This window comes from Anomaloglossus baeobatrachus, chromosome 5, assembly GCF_048569485.1.
Source record: "Anomaloglossus baeobatrachus isolate aAnoBae1 chromosome 5, aAnoBae1.hap1, whole genome shotgun sequence".
NCBI lineage: Eukaryota > Metazoa > Chordata > Amphibia > Anura > Aromobatidae > Anomaloglossus > Anomaloglossus baeobatrachus.
Genome location: NC_134357.1, coordinates 37897949 through 37919368, shown reverse-complemented (window position 1 = coordinate 37919368; position 21420 = coordinate 37897949). Strand labels below are relative to the sequence as shown.

At 46.6% G+C, this 21420-nt stretch overlaps 1 protein-coding gene across 1 annotated transcript in view; it reads left to right on the top strand.

Annotated features, from left to right (window-relative positions):
- Positions 1-21420, top strand: part of PYROXD2 (pyridine nucleotide-disulphide oxidoreductase domain 2) — a 140493-nt gene that overhangs the window by 82327 nt on the left and 36746 nt on the right. Inside the window, exons 12-13 of the mRNA XM_075352240.1 lie at positions 4331-4487; positions 7543-7697. Of these exons, the coding sequence (XP_075208355.1) occupies positions 4331-4487; positions 7543-7697 (312 nt within the window). The remainder of the gene's footprint in view (positions 1-4330; positions 4488-7542; positions 7698-21420) is intronic.

The following is a 21420-nucleotide window of genomic DNA, read 5'->3' as shown; positions in this document are numbered from 1 at the left end:
TTCACGAGGCACCTGCCACATTCATGGAATATCTAGGCGTTGTTCCAGGGAAGGATCTCCACATAGTTTCCATCGCATGCTGTACTGTAGCAAAAGTGCGATTCAAGTCCAATGGGATCCTCGAGATGGGAAAAAAATGGGATCCCGAACACATATAGAGTAAAAGAGTTTGGACTTCACCACTATGAACCTAGACAATGAGTTGAAAGCAGAAAACTACTAACAAAAAACATCTCTTGTTTGGCGGCCCTGACCCATCCATGTTTTACCTGGTTGTATTTCTGGGGGTAACTTTGATCACCTGTTTTAGTTTCGTGGGTTTGTTTTTCGCGAATTTTTCAGACCAAAACTATTGATACCATCACTATACAGTGTGTCCACCCATATCCTGTCCACCGCCATTAACTTGAGAACGGCGGCAGCTATAGGCATAGAAGTGGTGTCTAGGTATAGTAAAGTATCCATGCGCTACGCAATGAAACAACCTATAGCGCCACCTGGTGGAAAACAACGGAGTTAGCATTTTTATCTCAAAAATGGAGCGAGATAGAGAAAAAAGTGAATTGCAAAGTTGTAGGACATCATCAATTCAATACGAATCGACACCTTGCATACAGAAATGCTATGATATGAAACCCATGACCCCCCTTAAACATTGAATGCTGGTTACGCATATGGCGCTCATTTAACGTTGATGCTCAAAGTGGCCCCCGTCAGCTGCAATGCACATCTGGGCTCTGCACAGCATACTGCATCTTGCTGCACGTTGTGTAATATGGTAGGTGACACGTTTGCACAAGCATCTGTGATACGCCGTCGTAGGTTGGTGGAGGGGTCGCATACACCTGCTGTTTGATGTCACCTCACAGAAAGAAGTCCAATGGGGTCAGGTCAGGTGAGCGTGGCGGCCACTCCATGCAGCCACCATACCCAATGACTTGTAGGAAGGTCTCCATGAGGTATCGCTTCACGTCCGCAGCCTTGTGAGTTTTACACGTTCTAATCATAGCATTTCTGTATGCAAGGTGTCGATTCGTATTGAATTGATGATGCCCTACAATTTCTTAATTCACTTTTTTTCCTCTATCTCGTTCCGTTTTCAAGATAAAAATGCTAACTCCATTTTTTTCCACCAGGTGGCGCTATAGGTGGTTTCATTGCATAGCGCATGGCTACTTTACTATACCTAGACACCACTTCTATGCCTATAGCTGACGCCGTTCTCAAGTTAATGGCGGTGGACAGGATATGGATGGACACACTGTATAAATGAAAGACAAGACTACGTACCCTGACAAGCAAAAGGGTAACAATGTTTTGACCTTTTGACTTTCAGGCTCCATATCTCACCATCCACTTCAGCTTTGAGTGTGAGACGACCTTCATTTTATAGACAATCATCTTGGCTATCTCATACATAAATTTGACTTGCAACTATTTAGCATATGATTAGTTATGCAGCTTGTCATGTCACTGCATTGTTACTGTTTTGCTTCTGGTGGAAAAATCTGTTTCTTTCTGTATACTACAAATTACAACCTGTTCTCACATTCCCTAATAGCTCAGTGTGTTAGGTTGATTCCCAAGTGAACGGTCACCGGTTTGAATCGAGGAGCCATGAAGAAGATTTCCCTAGAAAAGAGAAACATGATCATCCAGCTCATCGATAGCGGTCTCTCAGCCAAGAAAATTACTAAACTGCATCATGTGAGGCCATGACAGATGAAAGAAGAAGAACAAAGTCCGTCCATCCATTCAAAAGTCAAGAGGTGACGTCCAGGCAAAATATTAACAAGTCGTCTCATCACTTTTGGAGCAACAAACCCAGCAGTGCAGGCGGCTCGTATGCTCCACAATAGTGAGACCACAGACGTCCATGCAAGCATCGAGCGACGCACGTTACACAAGTCTGGAATGGTGGCCCGAAAAAAGGTGAAGAAGCCTCAAATTCAATATCATCATAAGAAGCGTCGGCTCCAGTTTACAAAGAAGTAAGAAAAGTGGAAAATAGAAGATTGGAAACGGGGGATTTGGCGCAATGAAATGAAAGTCAATAGACGGCTCTGATGGGGGCAAATGGGTCTGTAAGAAACAAAGGGATAAAGGGGCTAATGGATTGAGAAATTGAAGAAACTGTCAAGTTCAGTGGAGAAGCCTGATGATATGGGGGTGTTCACAACCAAAGGCATTGGATACTTGACCAGGATGGATGGTGGTCTCAATGCTGAGCTATGTGTGAGTTTCCAACAAGATGAGTTACTTCATATACTCTAGTACTAGGGGTATGAAAAAAACAACAGTGTTCCAGCAGGACAACGACCCGAAGAACACGGCGAGATTGGGGAAGAAATGGTCCAATGACAATGAGATAGAGGAGCTGGATTGTCCCTACAGTCCCCAGACCTCAACCCAATCCAACACTTGTGGGTAGAGTTATAGAAAAGCTGTATACATCCCAAGTGATCCGACCAGTGTACACCAACACTGGGAACGTGGAGAAGAAACCTCTAGAAGATTTGCTAGAATCTGATCGAGAACCCAGAAGGATTCAGGCAGAGGTGAAAGCCAAAAGTGGATTTACAAAATACTAATACAAATTAAAATTTAGATTTTTAGAGGTAAAACAGTAACAATGCAGTGACTTCATAAGAATCTGCATAACTAATCATATGCTACATAGCTGCAAATCATATTTATGTATGAGATAGCCAAGATGATTGTCTATAAAATGAAGGTCGTCTCACGCTCAAAGCTGTAATGGATGGTGAGATATGGAGACTGAAAGTCAAAAGTTCAAACCATTGTTACCCTTATGCTTGTCAGCGAGTGTGTATATAATTTTATATATATATATATATAAATATATATATATATATATATATATATATATATATATATATATACAGTATATGTCTAAATATACTATATAGTATATACTTAGTGATATGAAATATTAAAATACACTACAATAAAGCAGAATGTAATAAATCATAATTTCATGTTTGCAAACAGTATTTCCACTTTATAGGCTACCCAGGGATATTTATAGATGGCCTAGTCATGGAGAGGTTGTACTAGGCAGTGCAGCTCATCCCAGTAACCTACGTAGCGCTGACTTACATTACCAGACAGGCACATGTAACTTAAGGAAATGTGTAATCAGAACAGGACTTAAAACAATGCTAAATGCATAAGAATATGTAGATCTGTCATCAGTCGTTGTACTGTAGAGGAGGAGGTGACCTGTGACATCACCTATTGTGAATGGTGGAATCTGTGTTATCTACTGTATATAAAGGTGTTATCAACCATTGTATAGAAGGAGGAGGAGGTGAGCTGTGATATCACCTATTCTGTATGAGGGATCCTGTATTATCTACTGTACATAGGTGTGATCAGTTATTAGACAGGAGAGGGGGAGGAGGTGAGCTGTGACATCACTTATTGTGAATGGAGGATCCCGTGTTACCTACTGTGTATAGAGGTGTTATCAGTCATTGTTCAGGAGGGGGAGGAGGTGAGCTGTGATATCACCTATTGTGAATGGTAGATCCTGTGTTATCTACTGCAGTGTTCCCTAACTCCAGTCCTCTAGGCTCATCAACAACACGTTTTCAGGATTTCCTTAGCAATGCACAGGAGCTGGAATCATTACCTGTGCAGGTGATTAAATTATCACCTGTGCTAAGAAATCCTGTTGGTGCGCCTAGAGGACTGGAATTGGGGAGCACTGATCTAGAAGTGTTATTAATCACTGTTTAGGAAGGGGAGGAGGTGAGCTGTGACATCACCAATTGTGAATGCTGAATCCTGTGTTATCTACTGTATGTAGAGGTGTTGGCAGTCATTATATAGAAGCTGGAGGAGGTGGGCTGTGATATCACCTATTGTGAATGGTGGATTCTGAAAACTGCCTAGGAATTTGGGTACAGGGAATGTATTTCTAGGCCACTCATTCAGATAGCTTTACCTTTTAGAGCTTGTATGACTTTTTACCCAGTTCTCCAAAAAAAGCTGATTTTCTTTGTTAATCACCTAACAAAAGAGAATAATGCAAAGTTATTTACAGCAGGTTGGTCCATTTAAAGGGAATCTTTTGCTATTGAAACCAGTGATCTGGCTGTATAGGTCCTAATACAGCAATAGAAATGATACTATTCTTGTCGTAATCCGATGTACCAGCTTTACAGCCAAATGTAAACTAGCCTGAACTGCATTGGGGGCAGAGTCAATGGATTTGGAGTGTAGAGCATAGAATAATATTTAATTACGTAAAAACTAAAATGTTATTTAGCAAGGAAACCGATAAAAAGTTTTCTCTTTGTTTTAGTGGCTGTTGATCGGTTACCAAACTTTCTGTCTAAACCAAACACACCCGACGGCAAACCCCTGCCCCATCACCGCTGCTCCATCCACATGAACAGCGAGGAAATGCAGCTGCTTGATGAGGCTCATGAAGATGCCAGCAAGGGGCGGCCGTCCGAACGGTAAGATGCAATAACACAGCTCATCTATAGTTACACAGGTGCGTGTAATGAAAACAAGCTCCTGGTGAAGTAATTGGAAAGACGTAGGTAGGCCTATATTTTATATACATATATACAGTACAGACCAAAAGTTTGGACACACCTCCTCATTCAAACAGTTTGCTTTATTTTCAGGACTCTGAAAATTGTAGATTCACATTAAAGGCATCAAAGCTATGAATTAACACATGTGGAATGAAATACTTAAAAAAGCGTGAAACAACTGAAAATATGTCTTATATTCTAGGTTCTTCAAAGTAGCCACCTTTTGCTTTGATTACTGCTTTGCGCACTCTTGGCATTCTCTTGATGAGCTTCTAGAGGTAGTCACCGGAAATGGTCTTCCAACAGTCTTGAAGGAGTTCCCAGAGATGCTTAGCACTTGTTGGCCCTTTTGCCTTCACTCTGCGGTCCAGCTCACCCTAAACCATCTCGATTGGGTTCAGGTCTGGTGACTGTGGAGACCAGGTCATCTGGCGTAGCACCCCATCACTCTCCTTCTTAGTCAAATAGCCCTTACACAGCCTGGAGGTGTGTTTGGGGTCATTGTCCTGTTGAAAAATAAATGATGGTCCAACTAAACGCAAACCGGATGGAATAGCACGCCGCTGCAAGATGCTGTGGTAGCCATGCTGGTTCTGTATGCCTTCAATTTTGAATAAATCCCCAACAGTGTCACCAGCAAAGCCCCCCCACACCATCACACCCCCTCCTCCATGCTTCACGGTGGGAACCAGGCATCTAGAGTCCATCCGTTCACCTTTTCTACAAAGACACGGTGGTTGGATCCAAAGATCTCAAATTTGGACTCATCAGACCAAAGCACAGATTTCCACTGGTCTAATGTCCATTCCTTGTGTTCTTTAGCCCAAACAAGTCTCTTCTGCTTGTTGCCTGTCCTCAGCAGTGGTTTCCTAGCAGCTATTTTACCATGAAGGCTGCTGCACAAAGTCTCCTCTTAACGGTTGTTCTAGAGATAAGAAGGTGTGTCCAAACGTTCGGTCTGTACTGTATGTATACACACACATATATACATACACACACACACATACATATACACACACACTAATATTATATGTACTGTATATATATATATATACATACACTGGGTACAGAACCTATTCAGAGCCCTTTAAATATTTCACTCTTTGTTTCATTGCAGTCATTTGGTAGATTCCAAAAAGTTCATTTTTTTCTCATTAATGTACATTTTGCACCCCTCCTTGACAGAAAAAAAGAGAAATGCCGAAGTTTTTGCGAATTTATTAAACAAGAAAAACTGAAATATCACATGATCATAAGTATTCAGACCCTTTGCTCAGACACTGATATGTAAGTCACATGCTGTCCATTTCCTTGTGATCCTCCTTGAGATGGTTCTGCTCCTTCATTGGAGTCTAGCTGTGTGTAATTAACCTGATAGGACTTGATTTGGAAAAGCGCACACCTGTCTATATAAGACCTCACAGCTTAGGCGCCACTCACATCAGCGGTATTTCTCCGCAAAGCTGGACCCAGCACAAATGCGTTTCAGTTCCATTTTTTTTCCAATGGAATCTCAGCAAGATGCGGTCACATGCGTCATCCCATCCACAATCGCATGTGATCGCATCTTGCCGCGATTCCATTGGAAAAGAATGGAACCGAAACACATTTGTGTCAGATCCGGCTTTGCGGCAAAATACAGCTGATGTGAGCGGCGTCTCACAGTGCATGTCAAACCAAATTAGAATCATGAGGTGAAATCAACTGCCCAAGGACCACAGAGACAGAATTGTGGCAAGGCACAGATCTGGCCAAGGTTCTAAAAGAATTTCTGCACTACTCAAGGTTCCTAAGAGCACAGTGGCGTCCATAATCCTTAAATGGAAGAAGTTTGGGACCACCAGAACTCCTCCTAGACCTGGCCGTCCAGCTAAACTGAGCAATCATGGGAGATGATCCTTGGTGAGAGAGGTAAAGAAGAACCCCAAGATCACTGTGGCTGAGCTCCAGAGATGCAGTAGGGAGATGGGAGAAAGTTCCACAAAGTCACCTATCACTGCAGCCCTCCACCAGTCGGGCCTTTATGGCAGAGTGACCTGATGGAAGCCTCTCCTCAGTGCAAGACATATGAAAGCCGCATAAAGTTTGCAAAAAAAACACATGAAGGACTCCCAGACTATGAGAAATAAGATTCTCTGGTCTGATGAGACGAAGATAGAACTTTTGTGGTGATAATTCTAAGCGGTATGTGTGAAGAAAACCAGGCACTGCTCATCACCTGCCCAAAACCATCCCCACAGTGAGACATGGTGGTGGCAGCATCATGCTATGGGGGTGTTTCAGCTGCAGGGACAGCACGACTGGTTGCAATTGAAAGAAAGATGAATGCGGCCAAGTACAGAGATATCCTGGAAGAAAACCTCTTCCAGAGTGCTCTGGACCTCAGACAATGAAAATAACAAAGAAGTGGCTTCAGAACAACTCTGTGACCATTCTTGACCAGCCAGGCCAGAGACCTGACCTAAACCCAATTAAGCATCTCTGGAGAGACCTCAAAATGGCTGACCACCAACGTTCATCATCCAACCTGCCGGAACTGGAGAGGATCTGCAAGGAAGAATGGACGAGAATCCACAAATCCAAAGAAGACTCGTGGCTGTACTAGCTCAAAAGGTGCTTCTACTCAATACTGAGCAAAGGGTGTGACCATACTTATGACCATGTGATATTTCAGATTTTATTGTTTAATAAATTTGCAAACATTTCTGCATTTCAGTTTTTTTTCTGTCAATATGGGGGATGGGGGGGTGCAGAGTGTACATTAATGAGAAAAAAATGAACTTTTTTTTAATTTACCAAATGGCTGCAATGAAACAAGGAGTGAAAAATTTAAAAATAATACAATTTGGCGCCCAGGGATAGGGACTGACGGGCAGAGAGGAAGGAGGGTGTGTTTTGCTTTGGAATTACACTTTCGGAAGTTTGTAAAGCCCTGACATGATGGAGTCACAGCTTCTTATACTCTTCACAGGCCGCTGATTGACCTCTGCATCCCATCATCGCTGGACCCGACGCTCGCTCCCCCAGGATGTCACGTTATTTCCATCTTCTCACAGTATACACCGTACACCCTGAGTGACGGGCGGCAGTGGGACAATGAAGAAAGGAATCAATATGCGGATAGTGGTGAGTAATATTTTATCATCTCTTTATAGACAGCAGCTGTGGATGTGAGCGATCGCCCCTGATAGTCAGAGCCGTCTGCATTGTGGCTCTTTGCTCTCAGGAACAGCTGGCGTTCAGCGACGTTCAATGCTCCAATACCCCGGTACTGGTGCAGCAGGGAGAAGTAGGCTGTGCTTTGTGGTTCCCGCAGCGATATCAGCTGATTGCTCGCTTCTAAGGTACCTGTAATATGCAAAGCCTTAGTCCGCCTGCCAGCTGTGAGGGATAGAAATGAAATCTGCAAATTTAAAGAGAAAAAAAAAAAAAGTTTTAAAAAAACATTTCTCTTGAACTATGATTTTTTAGCAATCTTTCATTGCTGGTATCTATGGGGTGTGCATTGATTTTAGGTTCTCACACCAGGGCCCTGGTGCGTTAGGGGCTCATCAGCTTCTCCGCACATGAGGAGAGTAAAACATGGTTCATGGTTACCCAAGCCCCTCAATGCAGACAGTCATGTGGTTTCTGGCAGTAGAAGGTCACAGCGTTTGGCTGCACAAAATGCTCCCTGACTATCCATCGTTCCTGCTGTCAGTATTCATTGGTATAGGTAGCTTTCCTGCTGGATTCATCTCTCTCCCTTATGGACACCGCAGGAGCTCAACTTCCACCCAGCTGCTGATCATCAATATTCTCTTGGTGCTTAAATACCCCTTTCCTTCCTTGGACTGGTGCTGGTGATATTTTTCAGTTCATTCAAGCCTTGGTTGCAAGCAGGTGGCTTGTACTCCTCTGTGGTATCATTGCTGAAGACTTTGCTGAACTACCTAAGTCATCTATGGATAAGTAGTTCATGCTTTTTCCCCTATGTGTCCTCCTTGTGTCTTCTCTAGTGTTTAGTGGGGTTGACAAAGAGCTCATCCCATCCGTTCTCTATTTAGGGCCCAGCACTAGGGATACCTAGGGTCAGGTATCTGACTCAGCGCATAGGTGCGGAACCTATCTAGGGTGGTGAGGGACCCGCAGTAGGTTTGGTCAGGGATCAGCATCTTCCCCTTCCCTAGACACAGGGTTTCCCTCCCCCTTAGCTGTCCCCTTGGTTCTTCCCCATACCTAGCGAGACACCTATTCCTCATGGGACGGTTTTGAAAATGGGAAAGCGGCAAATTTTTATAAAATGGGCTCTTTTATACATTTTAGAGGCTGAGAAAATATAGAAGAAAAGGGCTTCATTGCCAACCAGGAGAGAAGTGTCCGGTGCTTGTTTCCCTCTCCATGCTCCTTGGACCAATTTTCAAACTCTTGCTAAAGATGCAATTGTTCTGGAGAGTGAAACTCTGTACATGTTCTTGCCACCCAGTATCAAAGTGGAGAGAGGCAACCAAATGTCTGGTGCTTGTTTCCCTCTCCATGCCCCTTGGACCAATTTTTCATACTCTTGCTAAACATGCAATAGTTCTGGAGAGTGAAACTCTCTACATGTTCTTGCCACTCAGTATCAAAGTGGGGGGAGGCAACCAAATGTCCAGTGCTTGTTTCCCTCTCCATGCTCCTTGGACCAATTTTTCAAACTCTTGCTAAACATGCAATTAATCTGGAGAGGGAAAGTCTGCCCATGTTCTTGCCACCCAGTATCAAAGTGGGGGGAGGCAACCAAATGTCCAGTGCTTGTTTCCCTCTCCATGCTCCTTGGACCAATTTTTCAAACTCTTGCTAAACATGCAATTAATCTGGAGAGGGAAACTCTGCCCATGTTCTTGCCACCCAGTATCAAAGTGGGGGAAGGGGAGAGAGGCAACCAAATGTCCGGTTCTTGTTTCCCTCTCCCTGCTCCTTGGACCAATTTTTCAAAGTCTTGCTAAGCATGCAATTGTTCTGGAGAGGGAAATTCTGTATATGTTCTTTCCACCAAGTATTGAAGGGGAGAGGGGCAACCAGGACAAGAGCCCCTCTCTCCAAGGGCTCCGTAGCAGTCACATGGTTTGTCTCTATTGTCCGTATACCTTAGTATATTGAGACAAAAAAAGACCCTTGTGCGAGACTAGTACATGGACCCTTTTCAGTCCAATAAGTCATCAAAATGCACAATTCCGACTGTTTTGGAGGTGTAAATTAGCCCCTTGACTTCTTGGGCCCCTGTGTAGCTATACAGGTTACACCAATGATATGTCCGCCCCTGGTTGGGTGTTATGCTGCATATAAGTGTAAGGGGGGGCAGACCCCTTACAAAGAAGCAGTCTACCCGGAACGTTGTTGACATTAATAAAAATGTTTTTATTGTTATTACATTGTCTTAGTGGGTTCCACTAGTGGCCGGATGGGACGGCTGTCACCACAGAGGAGAGGAGGAGCCGGCAGCAGGAAGGGGAGGGAGGAAAAGTGTTGTTGAGGAAAGTGTGAGATCGAGGAGGCAGTTGTGTCCGGGACGGGAGAGAAGAAGCAGAGCAGGGGCAGAGTGTGGGAGCTGGAAGAATAGGGAAGCCGGAGAGAAAAGGAGCGGGCGGAACCTCAAAGTGCGAAGCAGTACCGGTGTGGGTCCGGTCTGTGGGTAGCCGTAGTGGGAGCCAGGTGAAGCAGATTAGCCGGGCACATCCCCACTGGAGGAGACGTCAGGACAGGCTTTTCCCCCCCAGCTAAAGAAAGCGTGAAGTCATCTGTAACTGCCGGTTGTGTGAAGAACTGTGTAATAAAGAATGTCTTTTATTTGCACCGAAGCATGCCTGGAAAGTGTTTGTACATTGGACGACATCTGCACCACCACACTCTGCCCCACCAAGACATCTCCTGTCCCGATAGTGACGGCGGAGCCAGGGGTAAGCCTGAGAGAAAATGGGGCCATGACTACAATCCCCGAGGCACCCCTGGCATCCCGTTACATGTGGCGTAGTCGGCAGGATCCGGATCGTATGCAAGGGGTCCCGACCCAAGAAGACGGAGATCAAGTGGTGCCTAGGACACAGGATCCGGATTATTGGAGAAGAGTTCCGATCACATGGTGGGAAGAGGAAGTAGTGCCTAAGGCGTTGGACCGGGCACAAGATGGCGGCAAGATGGCCGTCGTCTTCAAGGACACAGAAAGCGCGCGAAGAATTGGCGCCAAAAGAAGAGCCTGGGGCTGGCCGGTGCCGAAAAAGAAGTTCGGAGTACTCCGCCCAAAGAGGGGAGGTGCCGGTCCCAGGGCACGGATGAAGCTATGTGAAATGGGCGGTGTTTCGGAGAAAAAGAAGTACCGCCGCGGAGGGGTTGAGCTGTTGTGTGAGATTGGGGGAGGAGTATACCCAAGAGCGGGAAAAGTAAGCCCGCCTCCACTTCCTCCAGCATCTCCACCGACCCTGACGCCCTTACCAGAGACACGTACTGCAGGCAAGATGGAGAACTCCGAGGGACAACAAGCTGCGTTGGTCGCGCCTGGTCTGGACAGAAGACACCAGAAGCAGATTGCGGCTGCGTCTGCGGAGGGATTTCCCTCTCACTTACCGGCTGTGCCCGGAGGACCGGGACGGGCCACAAAAGTGACCTGGGTTACGACGTGGGACGCTGTGACCGGAGAGACCACGACCGAGGTCCGAGCGACGTACACCGCTCAGCTGCCGTCGGGGAACCGGCCCCTGGGAACCCCATACCCATACCTGGAGATACCCCCGCCAGTCGCAGTGGGATCTTCGACACACGTTCCAGTTCCGGCTCTGGAAGAATCACACGCCCGGAAGCTAGAAAGGGACGAGTGGGGTTTCTTTTGGGACCCAGTACAGCCGTCACCCCTGCCTCAACGAAAGTCCCCATCCCCAGAACCGGACCCGGTACAGGAGAGGCTGCTGGCCGAGACCGTGGCCCGGGAAATGATGGCTGGTCCCCGGAGTGCGGAGTTCGAACAACAGTGTACCATAGGAACTGTGGTAAAGTTTAACCAGAAGGAGGGGTATGGTTTTATCGAGGATGAGGAAACCGGTGACCACTACTTCTATAACCGGGTGAACCTGGACATTGAAGGCCTGCTGCAACGCCTGCACACTTTATATCCGGGAGAAAAGGTGCGGTTTATGAGAGAGGTGGGATGCCGAGGCCTCTTTGCGGTCGGAGTAACCCGGATGCCTATTACCCAAGAGGCTGCTCAATGGCAGCAAGAACTGGAGTGGGAGGAATGCCAGTACCGGCGGCGGGCACAGCAAAGACCGGTACTAGCTGAGCTCTCCCACCCGAGACGCACACTGGCCGTAGCCCCGGAAGTCCTGCCCGGACCGAGCGCTGACCCGGAGAAGGGAACCCCGGCGGTGCTGGCTATTCACCAAAACCTGACTACTCATCCGGTAATCGTCATGGGCAGCCCCCAGCCGTCCCGTGCAGCGACCCCCTCACCCCCGTCGGGGGTAGAAGAGACAAAGCCGGAGACTGAGACAGCGGAGCAACCCGCCAATTACGAGCCCTTCCGGAGGCTGCGCCGGTTGCCCGGGCAGTCCTTGTCGGATTACGTGAAGGCCCAACGAGCTGAATGGCAACGTGCCTATCATCCGGAGTGAATTTTCAAGACCGGAAGATGGCGGGCCTGTTTTTGTTAAACACCGGCGTTGTTTTGAGCCGGAAGAAGCTGTGCTGTTGGTAACTGTTCAAGTTGCTGAGCCCGGAGAGAGCCTGATGCTGGACTGAGCCAGGGGCTCCCTCCGCGTCGTTAAGAAGATTTTGCCTAGTTGTGTTCCTGCCGTCTAACGTTTAAGACCGGGAGTGCTGCAAAAGGCCTCCGGGCAGAAACTCCACTAAGACCGGGAGTGCCTGCCGACGGCCTCCGGGCACGACTAAGACCGGGAGCTTCCAGGAGGGACTCCGAGCGCTGGACTGGTGCGCCCCTTGCGGTTGCCCAAAGGTGAACATGCTCGTAGTTTTATTGAAATGACTTTGTTTAGTTTAAATGTAGTTTTAGATTTATGCCTTGCCGGGAGGCTTAGGCTTAAAGAGGGGAGGTATGTAAGGGGGGGCAGACCCCTTACAAAGAAGCAGTCTACCCGGAACGTTGTTGATATTAATAAAAATGTTTTTATTGTTATTACATTGTCTTAGTGGGTTCCCCTAGTGGCCGGGTGGGACGGCTGTCACCACAGAGGAGAGGAGGAGCCGGCAGCAGGAAGGGGAGGGAGGAAAAGTGTTGTTGAGGAAAGTGTGAGATCGAGGAGGCAGTTGTGTCCGGGACGGGAGAGAAGAAGCAGAGCAGGGGCAGAGTGTGGGAGCTGGAAGAATAGGGAAGCCGGAGAGAAAAGGAGCGGGCGGAACCTCAAAGTGCGAAGCAGTACCGGTGTGGGTCCGGTCTGTGGGTAGCCGTAGTGGGAGCCAGGTGAAGCAGATTAGCCGGGCACATCCCCACTGGAGGAGACGTCAGGACAGGCTTTTCCCCCCCAGCTAAAGGAAGTGTGAAGTCATCTGTAACTGCCGGTTGTGTGAAGAACTGTGTAATAAAGAATGTGTTTTATTTGCACCGAACCATGCCTGGAAAGTGTTTGTACATCGGACGTCATCTGCACCACCACACTCTGCCCCACCAAGACATCTCCTGTCCCGATAGTGACGGCGGAGCCAGGGGTAAGCCTGAGAGAAAATGGGGCCATGACTACAATCCCCGAGGCACCCCTGGCACCCCGTTACAAAAGCATGCATACTTTAGAGGTGTCCTCCCATAACTGTCCCTATAGATCCATCATCTACTGCACAAATTGACCAGGCCACCATTGTTGAATCCTAATTGGGTTTTATAATTATAGTTGTCAGAAATATTTTTTACTTTTGCTTTATTATATTTTATTGTCTTTTCCTCTTACATCTGTTTATGCACAAAGCAGAAGACGTCCCATCGGCAGCAGTTGTTTGGAGGCCAAATGACGCTGGTCCTTGCAGCCGTTCATTACTCACTTACCGTAATGTAATCATGTGGTCACACAATATCAGAAACAGGAGTTTTACATTTTGTGGCACTATAATAGCTAAATTGTATTTAGTACATCAGGATAGAGCAGATATTGATATAGTCATGACTTTCAGATTTAGTCCATGAGCCGAGATCCATTATATATCTAGGTCACGTTTTTTCTTTCTAGATGCTTTTCTATATCACTTTTTGTACGGATGAGCAACAACATTGACTACATAATTAAAGGGGTTGTCCAGTGAAATCGAGGTATTACCATACCAGCAGCATTGGCGATAACTTGGTGATTGATGTTTGGGACCGCCACCGATCGGATTTTATTCCCGCTATAAAATGGAAAATGGAGCGGCAGGTCAGATTCCCGATTGTTGCTCCATTCATTCTCTATATGGCTCCTGGAAAAAGCTGAACAAAGCCTCTTAGGGAATTAATGCAGTGACGGTCGAGTATAGGCACTGCCGCTCTATTCTAACAGGGATAAAAGTGCCCCTTTTTGCTGATCGCTGCAGACCCCAGCAGTCGGACCACCACCGATCAACAAGTCTGTGCTGTGCTTAGGTGATAACTTATTGTCACCTGACAAACCCCTTTAATTTACACTATGGACATTAAAACCCCAACTGTTAAGGCCCTGTCACACACACAGATAAATCTCTGGCAGATCTGTGGTTGCAGTGAAATCATGGACATATTATTCCATTTGTACACAGCCACAAACCTGGCACTGATTGTCCACAATTTCTCTGCCACAGATCTGCCACAGATGTATCTGTGTGTGTGACAGGGCCTTTAGAATGGGTGATCCAAAAAGAGACTGATTACATTGGATCCACCTGCTGGGAGACCCAATGATCAGCTGTGATCTGTGAGAGAACCCAGCAGCAAGTGTTCAGTTGCCCTGCAGCGCCTCCAAAGGGGATAGGAAGAATTACACTTAAAGGGATTCTCCACTACTTTTAAATTTGATGGCCTATCCTTAGGATAGATAAATCAAAGTCTGATTGGCCGGGGTCCGACACCCTGCACCCCCGCTGATCAAATGTCCATGGTCTTGACGGCGGCAGCAGGAAATACTCAGTTCTGGTGTCTCCTCATCAACTGATAACGCATCCGCCTTACATTCAAATCAATAGGAGGCGGATGTGGAGTACCTGTCACGGATAAGTCACGGGTGACAGACAGTCATGTGGTTTATGGCCATTGAAGGTCACAGTGTTTGGCTGCGCAGAATGCTCCCTGACTTTCTATTGTTCCTGCTCTCAGTATTCATTGTATAGGTAGCATTCCTGCTGGATTCATCTCTCCCTTTTGGACCCAGCAGGAGCTCAACTTCCACCCAGCTGTTGATTGTCAGTATTCCCTTGGTGTTTAAATACTGCCATCTTCCCTGGACTGGTGCAGGTGATATTATTCAGTTTATTCAAGCCTTGGTTGCAAGCAGGTGGCTTGTACTCCTCTGTGGTATTGTTGCTGAATGTCTGTGGATAAGTAGTTCATGCTTTTTCCCTCGTGTGTCCTCCTTGTGTCTTCTATATCTATAGTGTTTAGTGGGGTTGATGAAGAGCTCATCCCATCCGTTCCCTATTTAGGGCTCTGCACTAGGGATACCTAGGGTCAGGTATCCAGCTCGACGCATAGGTGCAAAACCTATCTAGGGTGGTGAGGGACCCCAGGGACCAGCAGTAGGTTCGGTCAGGAGTCACCATCTTCCCTTTCTCTAGACACAGGGTTTCCCTTCCTTTTCGCCGTGTCCTTGGCACTCCCCCGTACCTAGCGTGACAGTATCCGGCCTCAGCCGCTATCAGAAGACGGAGCAGCTCCGGAGCTGAGCATTTCAGGCCACCTGCTGCCAGCACTGAGAACAGTTGATCGGCGGGGGTGCAGGGTGTCGGACCCCGGCCGATCAGACATTGATGATCCATCCTAAGGAAAGGCCATCAATGTAAACGTAGTGGACAACCCTTTAAGTCACTTGCATAATACATGGATATGCAACTTCCATATCCTGAATCACAGATGTAAAAATACTCCCAAAAATAGTGACTATTTCATATATATATGAACTTCCTGGAATGTACCCAGAATTGAGCGCCGCAAATATATGTGACCACTGAAAAAGGAACTGAAAAAGGCCAACTCCTGACTCATCAGTCATCATCATTTAAAACCTATAAAGACCTATGGAGAAAATGCTGCCCTTCTGTTGACAATACTGAATGCCTCTGTTTTAGCAGACTTCCAACAGAATATTACTTTTTGTCCATATTCTCGTTTTCAGACCATTCGTATTTGTTCATAGGTTATTCAGGCTTTATTCAGAAAAATTCCCCTTACTGTTTTTTTTTTTTTTTTACTAAGTCTTAGGGGGGCTTTACACATTGCGACATCGGCAACGATATATCGTCTAGGTCACGTCGTTAGTGACGCACATCCGGTGCCGTTACCGACATTGCAGCGTGTAAACCCTAGGTGCAACGATCACCGATCGCAAAAACGTGAAAAATCGTTGATCGGTGACACGTCGCTCCATTCCATAATATCGTTGCTGCTGCCGGTACAATGTTGTTTGTCGTCCCTGCAGCACCACACATCGCTGTGTGTGAAGCCGCTGGAACGACAAACATCTCCTACCTGCATCCACCGGCAATGCGGAAGGAAGAAGGTGGGCGGGATGTTATGTCCCGCTCATCTCCGCCCCTCCGCTTCTATTGGCCGGCCGCTTAGTGACGTCGCGGTGACGCCAAATGCGCCTCCCCCTTGAAGGAGGGATTGTTCGGTGGTCACAGCAACGTCGCCGTCCAGATATGTGCGTGTGAAGCTACGGCAGCTATCACCACATATCGCATGTGCGACGGGGGCGGTTGCTATCGCGCTCGTCATCGCTAGCAATCGCTAGCGATGTCGCAGCGTGTAAAGTACCCCTTAGGCTATGTGCGCATTTTTCCTGCGTTTTGGCTGCATTTAAAACTGCAGCGTCTCAATGACAAAATGCATGCAGCAAAGTCTATGAAAAGTCAGAAAATTCCATTAGTTGTATTTTCCACCCATTGAAATCAATGAGGTGTGTCAAAACGCAACCAAAATGTTTAGCTGTGCGCTTTCACTGCATTTTTGTTGCGTTCTGCATTTTTTTTGACAAACAAAACGTAGGTCTTTTGGTCTCTCTCTGTCGGTGTCTGTTGGTCGGTTGGGCTCTCTGTCGGTCGGTCAGTCTCTCTCGGTCGGTCTCTCTCTCCCACCCCCACTCTCATACTCACCGATCACAGATCACCGGCGCGGCGCTGCACGGCTGTCACACTGCTCCAGCGGCTTCTCCTGCTTCTGAGAATGCCGGTCGCTCATTATTCCATCTCATATTCACTGCTTCCCCCGCCCACCGGCGCCTATGATTGGTTGCAGTCAGACGAGCCCCCGCTCTGAGTGACAGCTGTCTCACTGCAAACAAATCACAGCCGCTGGTGGGCGGGTCTAAATCTTGTAGTAAAATAAATAACTAATTAAAAAAAACTAACAGCGTGCGGTCCCCCCAATTTTGATACCAGCCAAGGTAAAGCCACACAGCTGATGGCTGGTATTCTCAGGATGGGGAGCTCCACTTTATGGGGAGCCCCCCCAGCCTAAAAATAGCCAGCAGCCGCCTGGAAATGCCGCATCCATTAGATGCGACAGTCCCGGGACTCTACCCGGCCCATCCCGATTGCCCTGGTGCGGTGGCAATCGAGGTAATAAGGAGTTAATGGCAGCCCATAGCTGCCAATAAGTCCTAGGTTAATCATGGCAGGCGTCTATGAGACACCCCCTCAAATGAACAAGCCATCTGTTGTACAACCAATATGACAGCGGTTTTTGCTATGTAATCTGACAATTACTCTTCAGTAGTAATGGGCGGACCCAGGCTGTAAAAGTCCAGATCCACACGGATTTAAAGGTACCCAAGCAAGAACTCTGGGCCCTTATATGGGGACTGGTGTCCGGCCAGATATCCAGGATCAATTCAGAGCCCAAAGTGGGTTTTTTAAACTTGGTTGGACTCTCAGGTATCTGCGAGTCCATCTATCACTACTCTTCAGCATGATGCAGGAGCAGAGACCCTGATTCCAGCGATGTATCACTTTGATTTCTGGGTGGAGCAGTTGTGACAGAACCACTGTTTTATCTACTGCAGATCTAGCAGATCTTGGAATGCTGAGCTGTGTGTAACTCCGCCCACACCACTTATTGACAGATTTTTGTGTACATTGTATAGTGAAAGAAAGCTGCTAATCAGTGCTGGGGACGTGGTTGGACCAGGAGTCATGAGACACCTAGTCCTCTAGTGATAATCTCCTGCTGATAAAACACTGGAATAGCAAAACACAGACCAGTAAGTGACACATTGCTGAAATCAGAGTCTCTGCCCCTACATCATGCTGCTCTCAGATTACATATCAAAAACCTGCTGACAAAGTGTCGACCACTCTTTCTAACTGCTATCCACTCTGGAGACTAATTTTTCAGAAGAAAAACGGGGGTCACCGCCGCTTTTATCACCAATGTAAGTCGGAAAATATTAATCCAAGTCGTTTATTGCAGGCACATATACAGGTCAATGCATTTTAGGGGTCTCTGCCCCCTTCTTCAGGACAGTATAGTAGTGACAAGGATAGTGTCAGGCACATATAGAAGTCAACGCGTTTCAGGACAGTATAGTAGTGACAAGGATAGACTCTGGAGAGCAGCTATAAAGAGTGGTCCTCACTCTGTCAGCAGGTTTTTTTTTACCATGTAATCTGAGAGCAGCATAATGTAGAGGCAGAGACTCTGATTCCAGAGCTGCTCTCAGATTCCATAGCAAAAACCTGCTGACAGAGCGGAGGTCACTCTTAATAACTGCTCTCCACTCTGCCCAAGACATTAGGTTCCAGAAAAAGAGAATAGCTCCCCTTCTAATAATTCAGAAGATTATTATAGAGAGTAAAGGCCCCGTTACACGCAACGACATCGCTAACGAGATGTCGTTGGGGTCACGGAATTCGTGACGCACATCTGGCCTCGTTAGCGACGTCATTGCGTGTGACACGTACGAGCGACCGTTAACGATGCAAAATACTTACCAAATCGTTGATCGTTGACACATCGTCCATTTCCCAAATGTCTTCGCTGCTTTTGGATGCAGGTTGTTGGTCGTTCCTGAGGCAGCACACATCACTACATGTGACACCCCAGGAATGACGAACGACACCGTACCTGCGTCCTCCGGCAACGAGGTGGGCGTGATTTTCATGCGGCTGCTCTCCGCCCCTCCGCTTCTATTGGACGGCTGCCGTGTGACGCCGCACGAACCGCCCCCCTAAGAAAAGAGGCTGTTCACCGGCCACAGCGACGTCGCTAGGAAGGTAAGTCCGTGTGACGGGGCCTAGCGATATTGTGCGCCACGGGCAGCGATTTGCCCGTGACGCCCAAACGACGGGGACGGGTGCTTTCACGTGCGACTTCGCTAGCGATATTACTGCATGTAAAGCTTCCTTTACTCTGCAGGAAATCCAGTGATCAGCTGTGGAGGAAATCGGTATCTTAGCAAGTGTTTCATTTCCCTGCAGCGCCCCCGCAGGAAAAATGAAGTACTGCACTGCATTCCATGAAAAACAATAGGCAGCCCGTGTGTTTTACAGATGGCTGATGATGTAATGATGTTTCTACTGGGAATTAAACATAAATTATTGCATAGGATCGCCTGCCAGTGTGCAGTATGTAGTGTCATGCGGGGAGGGTGAAAATCCTCACTATTAAATTGCAGTTTCTTTAATGTGCTGCCAGATACAAGCTAATACACACTAGTAGAGCACACGTATTACAGCCATAAATTGCGGTGTAATCCAATAAACATGCTGCAGTCCGTATACAGCGCTGTCCGGGATAATAACATGGTTTGAGGATTATCCCCGGTTTATAAATAAATTCTTTAATCTCTTTACTGCACAGAATATTTCTAGTTTGTGCTCCTAACACTGAATACATGAGCCGGCTCTTGCGCACCGATATTGTGCAATGTCTGCGCTTCCTCATTTTTGGTAACTTCCATATAATTTAACCCTCCTGGAAATCGGAGACATTTTATAGTGGCAGGGGACCTTGTGGTTTAGACTTGGTTAATAAAGCTTGTACAATGTTTCACGGATCTGCTTAGGAAGGCAACTGGCCACAGAGTACATTATTCCCTACGTTTTAACAGAGATTAAAGAGGTTTTCTGGTTTCCGAAAACCCCAGTCCCCCGGTTTCAGTTTGTTTACAAAACAAAAAAGGTATAGCAGACAGCTGCAGGCTGCAACCCACAGCTGTCAGCTTTGGCTTTTTATTAAAAATAGAGGGGCTCTCACACCGTTTTTAAAAATGATTTAGATAAATATTTTTCATACCCAGCTAAGGTAAAGCAGCCAGCTGTGGGCTAGTATTATCAGGCTGGGATGGTCCATGGTTATTTGGCCCTTCCCAGCCTAAAAATAGTAGCCCGCAGCTGCCCCAAAATTGGTACATCCATAAGATGCGCCAATTCTTGTGCTTTGCCCAGCTCTTCCCAATTTGATGTCAGCTGTGATGTCATGATGTGACTCTAGGATAACGAGGGACAGGGGGCTCCAATACTATCTCTCAAGCTAGGGGACCCTGGGCTATTTCTGACCTTCGGATTACCTCTGAAGGTGGAGACACCAGAGTCCCATGCCTTACTATTCTTCTGAACAGCTATAATCTGTTACCCCCCTAGGAGAGTGGCAGGGGACAGACAGAAAAGAAAACAAAATTCAGACTCATTGAAAACTCACAGGAATAACAGTAAGACATTTAGAGGAAAATGCAAGAGCTAGTAAGGCAGCAACAAAAAGACAACAAGGGTTAGCACCACAACCACTTACAGCAATAATGCACAACAACCACCAGTAAGTCTGGATCATAACACCTCACCAAACCAGTATAGGTAAACTATAGCTGGCATTAATGAAATAGTCCAGCCAGCAAATATAGGAGGGGAGTGAACATGACTGACTCCCCCACAGCATGTGTACAAAGAGACTAAGAGATTAACTATTACTAGCCTGCCTAAGTCTGTGGATCAACACCTGTGTCTCCCTGCACTGATCACAGACATCTGCGATGTTAGAAGGCAGAGTGCCAGAATATATAGTTTACACAGATCCTGACTATGCCATAATACTTGGCGATACCTGAAAAAAATCTTTGTGACATGTGAATTGACAACTGACATTAAGCTCAGAGGTTTGCACTAGAGAGGCATCTATCAGACACCCCATTACTAACCCTTACTTGGAGATGGATCATTTTCCTGATTTGACTTCAGGCCAATGGAGTTGCAAATATCTGGAGCCTGTGGTACCAATGAGAGATCTGCTTTTTACTACGGTTATAAAAGACCTTTGGGGACATTTAAATGTTGAATCTTTTTGTTTTCATCTTATTTCCCCTGTAACTGGAGCTGGTATATTAGCCCCAGTTACAGGAGAAATGCAGCCTCTTGGCTGTATAAAAGAGCTGTTGTTGTCTCATATGAGCCAGTGGACCCTGCATCCTCACTATACACAGCTATTACATGATCGCTGTGTATGAAAGAGGAAGCGTATTCAGCTTTTCCTATTTCTGCACGCACAGCTCCTGTTTAGCACTGTTTATACAGCTATAGAGAAGACATAAACAGTAATAAACCACCTCTGCCTTCTCTATCGGGACTCTGACTGTCTCTAACAGCCAGATTCTAGCTGCAACAGCTACATGATAGCATACAGTGACGTTTTAGAATCAAAATTAGCAGCCAGACTACTTGGACATTTAAAGTATATGGG